The sequence below is a fragment of the Enoplosus armatus genome, chromosome 7 (genome assembly GCF_043641665.1).
Source record: "Enoplosus armatus isolate fEnoArm2 chromosome 7, fEnoArm2.hap1, whole genome shotgun sequence".
Taxonomy (NCBI): domain Eukaryota; kingdom Metazoa; phylum Chordata; class Actinopteri; order Centrarchiformes; family Enoplosidae; genus Enoplosus; species Enoplosus armatus.
In genome coordinates this window covers 26,880,440-26,890,931 of record NC_092186.1, presented here as the reverse complement: position 1 = coordinate 26,890,931, position 10,492 = coordinate 26,880,440, and the positions used below count along the sequence as shown (strand labels likewise).

General features: G+C 37.7%; 1 protein-coding gene across 1 annotated transcript; it reads right to left on the bottom strand.

Moving 5' to 3' along the window:
* Positions 1–242: 242 nt before the first annotated feature.
* Positions 243–6,432, bottom strand: commd2 (COMM domain containing 2). The gene is made up of 6 exons (XM_070908897.1): positions 6,271–6,432; positions 5,019–5,096; positions 2,550–2,632; positions 1,880–1,954; positions 1,666–1,764; positions 243–1,294 (listed from the first exon to the last, which is right to left on the bottom strand). Exons 1-6 carry the CDS (start codon positions 6,335–6,337, stop codon positions 1,085–1,087), a joined length of 612 nt encoding a protein of 203 aa, XP_070764998.1. The 5' UTR covers positions 6,338–6,432; the 3' UTR covers positions 243–1,084.
* Between the last annotated feature and the right edge of the window lie 4,060 nt (positions 6,433–10,492).

Genomic DNA, 10,492 nt, shown 5'->3' with positions numbered 1-10,492 from the left:
TGTATGTGTGCTATCAGGTTCCCCTACAATCAAGTAAGATTGGCCTTGGTAAACAAAATCTACCCATCAGTCTGCACTCTGCAAAAAGGTCCCCATGGTCCCTGAAAATGTGCTCTCTGCACAGCACTCCATTAGCCAAATCCTCCAGTAAGGTAAGCTTGGCATTGTCTGTATTATTGCAAACAATCTGTAGGTGTCCCTTTTTATATGATTTTACTTCTATTAAAGTTCCCTGAACAATCTCTCATCTGTGAACTTTATTTGGTAGCAACTGTGTTGACTAATTTCAACAATGCTGCAAATGGGGTGGACAGTTTGCATTTTGTACACATCGCTGTAATTACCTTCCTCATGAGGCATATCTAAATACGCATGGTCAGAAGTGCTTCCAAATTTACTTTCACAGACAAGATGATACTTATAAATCATATTCTAAGTATGGAAATGTTTATGCACACAGTTAACACATTCCTACTTCAACTGTGCAAAGTTTTCACGATGCTTAATGTACCTTTATAAAACAGGGCTCTGGATCAACCAACATAATTAATAAACTGTTCAAAAGCATTGTTATGCAGCATACAAACATGAATTGAATAAACGTCACATGGCTTTCACTGAAAACAGCAATGACTGTCCATTTTCTGCTGGGTTTTAACACTCATCAGCAACATAGTACCATGTATGTATGTCATTGTTCTGTTCCAGTTAAATGTTGACACATGTACTGTACTCCTTGAAGTCAGGGCCCTTCTGCCTTTACATTGTTGGCTTTGACAAACCGCAAGAATGGCATTTTATCTCTGTTTTACACTTCAATAAAATAGCAGCACTGTAGAAAGCTTATATACAGTTCATACCATTTAGCACTTATGGTGACTCGGGTAAAAAAAACGACAACCATTTGCCAGTCAGATGGGCAAAAACCTAGTTTAACATCCAGGACCAAATCAAAAGAAACATTGCCACAATGCACTGAAGAATACAGAAACACTGCTTACTGTTTTCCAGGTATAAAGGCTGTAAAAGGTCATGTTCTGCAGGTGGCAGGAGGCACACATTACTTAGACAATGACCTGAGGGGTTATTTGATGTTGCGTAATATGCGACGAGCGTGACTGGTTTTGATGGCAGCCAGAGCAGCCTCCAGTGTGGAGATGAGGTGCAGGAGGGTGCTGGGGTCTGTCTGGAGAATCCTGCTGCTGTGGTCACTGCGGCTGTCGCAACCTCTCGTCAGGAGCAGACGCATTGTCAGCATGGGAATGACCTGCTGACGGACTGAACGACTCGCCAACTGCCAGGAAGGAGTGGAGGAAACCCCAGTAAGAAGTGACAGAGAAACAATGGGAAGAAAATAAATGAAAATCTGAATATTGATAAACTGAACCTTGTGCTAAAGTGCTAAAAACACTAAATGTATGCACACGGGTTATAAATATAAACCAATCTATCTAGGTTTTTCAGTTTGTAGCGTACCCTGTCTTCCACATTTCATACCTACAGGCTCACAAGGTCTGATGGTCTAATGCTATTAACTGATTATCTTAAAAACTATATACATAGCAGAAACAACCATGTTCACATATCTACTACTTTATCCATTTGAATCCACAGTCGCTAAATAATAATCTCTAAATGATTCAGCATGCACACACAAATACACACCTGTACATCCAGTCTCCATTCCAGGTTGTGGTAGGCAGGCAGGTTGGAGGGCAACTGACTCAGGATGCTGCGGATTTGACTGTGGTGCTCCAGGTAGAGCTGCAAAAAAAAACCTCACACACTGAACTGGAGTGCAATGAAAACAGTCAGACACACTGACTGAAGTGTACACTGCTCAAATTATCTTAGGTAAATAAAACAGATTAAAAGTCACCTGTAAAAGGATCTGGTTAAGCTCCTCTCCAAACCCCAAAACCAACACTGAGTCCAGGAAATCCACTTGGGAGAGCTACACACACAGTTGACTTCAATATTTTAATGTACGCCACAGCTCGCGAAATATCTGGCTCACCAGTTTTTACATAAAACACCACACATAACTGCATGTTACAGATACATTGACATGTTATAGGCGAAAAGGACAGGTAGAATTATTGCACAGGTAATGTGCAGGCTGGCTCACTGACACTGAACAGAACTGCGACTAAAACAGAAGAAAGTCATCATTAATGTTGTCTCTAGGTCTCTGTGCTTCTGCTATGACAAGTCAAAAAAGTCTGCTATGAAAGTAAAAACTGAAGACAAAAAAAGTATTATCCTGTACACACACACACCTGTACATCCAGTCTAGGTTCACGGTTATGGTAATTCACCTGTCCACTTTCACCAGTGTTTTCTCTCAGAGCCTTCTCCTTTTTGTACTTGTTTTACATCAAGACACAATGGGTTTCTAAATAAATTGTGGCATGTGGACAATGCACCTGTTTGGCACTAATCTGTGGGATGGATCTTGGAATTCAGAGTAGTCTAGACATGTCATACAATCTTCATGAACCTCTGCCATTTCAAACACAGAGACAAGTGTTGGAGTGTGTGTGAGTCACCATGTGTTTGGAGCTCTCTGACATCAGGAACATCAGGCCTTCCACTCCATGCTGCACCATTTCCACAGGAACACACAGCTTCCCTGCAAGCAGTGGGTCATTATGGATTTACTATGAAGTTAATCAAACTACTAGAACCAGCTTATTCCACCATCTCAAACTATTCATGCTTTGTCTCTTTTAGTTATTAATGGTGAATTGAGCTGTACCAATTATTTAAATGATTATGTCTAATTGTGGATTGTTTTACTGTGGTGACACATTAGACATGTGACATGCATTAACTGTCATTATTACTATTGCAGACCTGACACTGTAGACACTGTAAAGTGACTTTGCTAGTGCCTCACCCAATATTGTCAAGGGCACACTCTACTGAGTCTGACAGCTGTCTCACTCTGTTAACATCTCTTTTGTTTGTTAGTTTACTTGGTTAAATAAAATGCTTGAGGGTTTTTCTACACGTACAATATATGACATTCAAAGGAGGAGCTTAAAGACGATTGTGAGACTAATATGAAAAATGTAAATGATGATGATGAACCACCTAAACACTGGGCCATGTTGTCCCATATAATGTGTGTATATCTGTCACAATGTTTGTAGTGTATATATACAGTGCTTAACAAATTTATTAGACTACCTGTCATAAAAACGAGAAAACACTAATATTTTAGAAATCTGTCAAAAACTTGTTTCAAACTAAAAATGGTATTGTTATTTATTAGGCAAATAACAAACTGGAACAACTAAATAGTCCTTATTCACATATATTAACCAAAAATCTTAATATTTTGTATGACCTCCTTTGGCCCTGATAACAGCTTGCATTCTTGCTGGCATTGTTTTTATGTACTTTTCGACAGTCTCTTTTGTTATTGAGTTCCAAATAGTTTGTAGCTGTACCCAGAGACTTGCTTTGGATGAAACTCTTGCGCGATCTATTTTTGAATTCAATAAATCCCAGATCCGTTCAATAGGATTCAAGTCTGGACTTTGACTTGGCCAGTCCATCAGTTCCAGTACTCCAGATTCCTTTTTCTTGGTCAAGTAGTCTCTGCACAGCTTTGCAGTATGCTTGGGGTCATTGTCTTCTTGGTATATGAACCCTAAACCAATCAGGTTCAATCCAGAAGGGATTCCATGATGCACCAAGGTGTTGTGGTAGACCTTCTTGTTCATGATACCGTCAATTTTAACTAATTTACCCATGCCGTTTCCACAAATGGATCCCCATACCATAATGGAATCTCCACCGTGTTTCACTGTGGGTGCAATGCATCTAGCATCAAAACGTTCTCCAGCTTTTCTGCAGACATAAACATGACGATGCTGACCGAAGAGTTCAAACTTGGACTCGTCCGTCCAGAGTACCTTCTTCCAGTCAACTACAGTCCAGTATTTGTGCTCCCTGGCAAATTTTAGGCGTTTTTGGATGTTTACAGACCTCAATAATGGCTTCTTAGCAGCTATTCTTCCCTTTAAGCCTTGTTCCTTCAGTCGTCTGCTTATGGTCATTCTGGAGACTTTCTCAGATTCTGATCTAGAAGCATTAATCTCTGCCTGAAGATCAGCAGTGGTCTTCCTTCTGTCTCCAGTACTTAAAATCTTGAGGTGCCTGACATCTGCTTCAGTTAGCTTTCGTTTTCGGCCTCTTCCTTGACGCATTTTGTAAGTATCAGTCTCTGCAATCGAGTCCAAGGCATACTTGACCACACTGTGAGAACACTTTATGTCTTGCCCTATTTGTCTCAAAGACCATCCAGCATTATGAAGTGCTTTAATTCGGACTCTTTCTTTCTCGGTGAGTTCCCTACGCTTCACCATTTTGAACAGGAGTGAGGAATTTCAAACTGAATTCTCATTTTTATACCCAAATTTGAGCCAGCACATTGGAATTTTCTGAGAAGTCAGAACTTAATCAAGAATAACATACAGCCACTAAAACAAAATTTTCTGTTCAGGAATGCAAGTAAATAACTGTAATTTGTCATCTCAATCAAAAAATAATAATGTGCTTTACTATTTTTTTCTGCTTTTTTGTAAACAGTAAATTTGAAAATTCATGGATAACAACAATAATTATATTTTAGCATTAAAGATATCATTTTGATTAAAGAGCTTGCACATACTGGTGGATTAACCATTACAGAAACATATTTTTTTACCAAAATCAGCAATACTGTTAATTTAGGGCAGCGGTGGCAAACACCTTACACTGGGTGGTGGTCTAATAAATTTTTAGTACTGTGCATGAAAAGGGGTTTCAATTATACTGATTTCATACTTCACCAGGTTTTGCAGAAGCACAGCTGAACTCACCTTCTTGTCCTCAACATAAATATATAAAATAAAACATTGGATAAGAGCATGTGGTTTAATACCATATTGCCATTGACAAGCTTTTAGCAGCATTCAGAGTGGATCAGTCAGCTACTTAGTAGTATGTAATTAAAGCTCTAGTCTTACTGGCTGCTCCCTCATAGATCTTGGGGCTGACTCCTCTCCTTAGGAACTCCAGTGCTATGCGACCAAACTCTCCAACCACTGCACACAAAAACCATCAATGTGTTAAATTCATATTTGGGGTTAAGATGATATATAGACAAAGTTGATGTCACCATTCAGGTACTATTCTAACATTTATACATTCCAATAATTCAGGTGTTATATACAGGAGACACATCTGTCAGAGGCGGCACCTAAGAAACTGAGATCCATATGGAGCACAAATGTCTTTTTCCCCCCTCATGCAACTTTAACAAGAGATGGGCAGCTGTCATTATCAAAAACAAATGTTCTCTTGCTCTCGCCATCAGTTTTAGTGTTACACTTTTGTCATTTGTGGAGACACTTCCATGGGTCCCAAATTGGACGTAATAATAAAGAAGATTGACTAGTTCATAGCAGAGGCACATTTCAGCAGTATCTAAGAAACACAAATAGTCACACACAGTCACGCATAATGTATGTTTATACATTGAATACATACAACTTAGCTAGAAAAATGTGTGCCAAAGTGCATGAAACCTTATTCTTCAAATATACTTTGAGTATTTGATGGTACTTTATATATCTCTATTTCACTACATTTCAGAGGGAAATGTTGTACGTTTTACTCCACTACATTTAATTGACTTGTTGCTAGTTACTTCACAGATTAAGAATTTACTGACAAAATTAAAATATGATGTGCTGTTTTGATGTGCTGATTTAACTATAAACATGATATAAAGCAATTAACATTAGCTCCCAATACATACATATACAATATCTCCATTATAACACTCTGAAAGGAGGTATTCTGTAGTGAAGTAAAAGTAAAGTACTAAAGTACTTTTCCTTTTAATAATTTCAGTACATGTGCTGATTATGTTTCTGTACTGTAACGGAGTTGGTTCGATTGCCTAAGTTAGAGTAGCATATTATCACGACTTCTCACATTTGATTGAGTTTCTATTACTGAAGCGATGATTATGATAGGGTTAATGTTGCAACGCGCTTGTGTAGCTTAACATTTTGTGTAGGTGATAGAGACTAATAACTATTTTCCTAATAGCACATTCTTGCTAGTGTAGTTGATTCAAGCTACACATCCCGTGTTCACAATCAGCGCATTCACCAGTTAACATTACAGAAGAAGAAGCTGATCTGTTATTGCAGCCAACATGTTGCTATGGTCCTGAACCTCCGTCATACCACTGAAAGACCAGTTATTTACCTGCGGCGTCAACCTTCGGCAGGAAGGCAAGGTGTTCTTTGTGATCATCAGACAAAACCAGCAGCATCCTGAAGAACAGCGTCCTGTTCCAACAGCCCAACAACAATTTAACAGTCAGACACAAATTTACCCGTCAACCCGGAAAACGATTTGGACCGTACAGCTTCCCTTCTTCTTTTGTATTTTACTGCAGCTGCTATCCTTATTATTGCATTACTGCCATCTTCTGGACTTAATCACCTCCTTCAACGTGCCTGTCCATGTTTCTGTCGAGTCCTAGTGTTCTCGTGACTGTGTGGAGACCAAAAGTGTTCAATATTAAATAGACAATACAAAGTGAAAAAAAAAAAATATGAAAATACCATGACATTTAACTTAGTTATGAAATGTTATTATATCTATGCTTCTTTTCTTGGACAGTTTATTGTCGCTCATTCTTATTTAATTCCAGCAGATTTTATTTATTTATTTTTTTCACAGTCGTCACGTTTTTATTTCATAACCACTCTTTGTCGGTCAATCAAGACTGAGTGGAGCCAGTTGTGTTGTGGGCTTTGCTTTGGTCTGAGTGAGCAGACAACCAGTCACACAAACTTTAAATAAAAACTTCAGTTCATATTTTCAAAGCACTTAATTCAGTGCGGTTATTATTTTAAGCCCTGTAACTCTTGAAATGCTTTAGAAAGTATCTGGTAGGTTACTGTCCAAAATCCGCATGGATTTTGATTGTGGATTCACATGGACAGCCCCACTGACCATAATGAAATAATAATAAGTGTACTGGATGCTCTTGGGCTTTTTCAGCATCTATCAGGACCTGACTGATGCCATGCTTTAGACTTTTTAACCACAAAGGGTCTTGGTGTTGGTCTGTGTCTCAGTTAAATATGTTGCCATTTCTGATCACTTCTGTATTTTTGCCATAGGTGTCGTGCTGCCGGAGCGCACTTGAACGACCCTCTGCCACTTTCTTTCTCTAAGTGAGGAAACAGAATATTTGCAGTTTGCATAATCAATCAATCAGTTGAAATTCATATACATTTTTACAAGCGCTTGAAGTCCAATTATCACTAAGCGTATGTCATGCAAGATAGCCAATAAAAAATATGCAATGGTAAAAGTTGTCATATTGACATTTAAGGTGTGTTTGATTCACGTCAACTCATGTATTGAGTTACATGCAAGAAAACATTCCACCTTAAAAGTTGCATGTAGACGTGCTGGCACAGAGATTAAACTATCTTGTCTCCTGTCTATAGCTAGCAAACGTTAATTAGTAGAGATTAAAAAAAGCACCAAAACAACCTCTGCATGCACTGCAACTTTTCCTCAGAGTGGATGTTTCCAATGCGGCTTCATTTGCTCGGCACAAGTACGTATATGAAATCATTCAAAACACAAACTACTTGTGTTCTTTCACCTATATTGCTTAATGTCACGCTAATTACAACCTGCTACATCCATGGTAGCGGCTAATACTCCTTAGCTAGATGTTTGGCTGACTGCCACATAAGATTCTCTAAACTATTCAGTGACTGAGCGGGTGGATGAGTGTCCCTGTACTTGGTGGGCGTGCTGTGCCTGGAGCAGATGACTTGCTGGGGGCGAGGCTGAGAGCGGTGACTGTGTAGTTGTGACATCACAACCTTAAGGAAGTCCTGACAGCTCAATTAAAAGATACAGTTTCTGAATAAGGGCTGTGTGCATTTCTTTGTGGACTGAGCATTTTGATACTTTCACACTATTTATATAGCACCTAGACCTGCTTTATGATCAGACAAGACATGGAAATCTTTCTACAATATGGGACATTTAAACAAATAGCACTACACCTCTGATTTTTGCTGATGTACCTGTGAAGCCTGAATTACAAATGAGTCAAAGAATTGTTAAAAGGTGCCATATCGATGAAAATACTGCAGAAATTTGAATACTATATCCACATTCTCTGTACAGTCTGCACTGCCAGCAGATGTTGTGACAAGTTTTAATTATACAATGACCAAATCATTGATTTTGCACCTATTAAGAGAAAAACTGTCTCAGGAAAGCATATACAGTAACTCCTTGGCAAAATACTGTCAAGAAGACAACTTAAAAGACAACGTCAAAAGATTAAATGAAGTTGAAGTGGCACAAGACTAAATTCAAGGTCCACTATGATATTTATGAGACAGCTTGCGCACCTATAATATAGATTTATAGAATGCTCGTCAATCATTCTTCTCCAAGATCATTTGCGGAAATGCAAATAACATGTATTTTCTTCCAACAACTGACACCAGTTCAGCTCCAATGCACATGGTAGGACAATAATGCCTCTGGCCCCTCTCCTTCATAAAAACACATTCTACCAGGCTGCTTCACAGTAAGCTTGGTTTGCTGACTAAAAATATTAAGCAAGCTGTATATTAATTAATTAAAATATTGGGATCATTTTTAGTGCAGCTCTCTGGTTTGTTATGTTTGGAGAATTGTCCAGTTTTGCTTCTTTCAAGAAAAGCTCAATAAAATTTCCAAAATCAGATCATTCTTGTCTTCTTTTGATTTACATAAGGTGGAGTTTTAAACAAGCAAGATATAAAAACACACTACTGTCATTCTGGATATCCTGTGTCTGATGAAAACCAACATCTACAAGCTTTTTATTATCAGACTCATCATGGTGTTGATACTGTATATGGTGAGTATTACTACTCTGTCCTCTCAATTGCGTGTCTGAGCATGGCTACTCAAAAAGCGAACAAAAACTCCTATAAAACCGTGTTCTGGAAAAAGGTGTGGCTTTACTGATGTTTTTGTAAAACTGAAAAATAGAATACAAAGCATGTATCAATATACTGTGCACATAGTTCATATATGGATATGAAATAAAAATGACAATGTAAATAGTTCCATATACGAAATGCTCATTAACTTAATGTAATAAACATGAAATAAACGACTTTCATCCATTTTAAATCTGTCCCTTCACATCAATCACAGTAAATAACTCAAGTATTAGCTATTATCATTAGACTAGCATACACCTTCATAGGAATACCTTTCAGTAAGCTGAAAAGTGAAACAAATGACCAGCATGTGTAGCCTACATTCATCTAACAACTAAAATAACATTTTCTTTCCACAGAAACATTTTCCCATGAAAACACTCATTCTAACAATATTTCACACCAATATTTATCTTATTAATATTACTATTATTGTGACTATTTGGTTTTAAGTTTTGACAAAGCCAGTAAAAACCAATATGTATTTTCTGTACTGTATATTAATTATATATATATATATATATATATATATATATATATATATACACACACATACGCACACAATGCCTAGGATTTGACAGTTACTTCATGTTGTCTACTTTACAAAGCAGGATATTCTACCTAACCATGAGAGGCAGTAATGTCCTTCTAATGTATGAGGTGGTTTGATTCCTTTGGCTTTCTCCCTGCGTTTAGCAAAGACCCCTGCAGTTCAGTACAGTACAGTTTGATGATGAATTTCCCTCACAAATTAAACAATAAATATAATAAATATGGCACAACATCCCTCTGGATTTTCAGTCTATTGTCATGTCTGGTCAATCGGGAGGCAGTGAAATTCCCTACAATTTTACGACTTGCAACCTGGAACACCGTACGACATGATAACAGTATTTGAGCGCTCCACCCGGAACGTGACGTTAGAGGAAAATAGCTGCTGTGTGAATTAATAACCACTAGTGATATCAAATGTGTATATGCAAAACATTTATTGTGTGTACAAAAAGTAGTTCAACAACAGTTAATAAATGGAAACTTTCATGATTAAGGAACAAACTGATGACCATGCATACTAATATGCAACAAAAGATTCAGAAAAACAGAGACTGAAGCTCATTTGACTTTGGCTTGGGAAAAGGGTTCTATATTAAATCAAATTCTGTATTAAAATTGCAGTGACTGGTAAAATTAGCATTGGCAGTTAGACTTAATTTTGACAACAAAAAGTTGTTGCTTCTGCCAATATGAAACTCAGAAAATGGTTTTCATTTCTTTCATTCATCAAGTGAAGACTTTACACTCTAAGAATACTACAGAAGTGGTGTTCAGTATTACCAGAATCTTGAAACCCATTTAAGCCCAAGAATCAGTGTTTACCCTTCTGTTTAGGCCATTAACACCCAACCTTAAAATCACCCCAGAAATCCTAAACACGAGATAATACATGAATT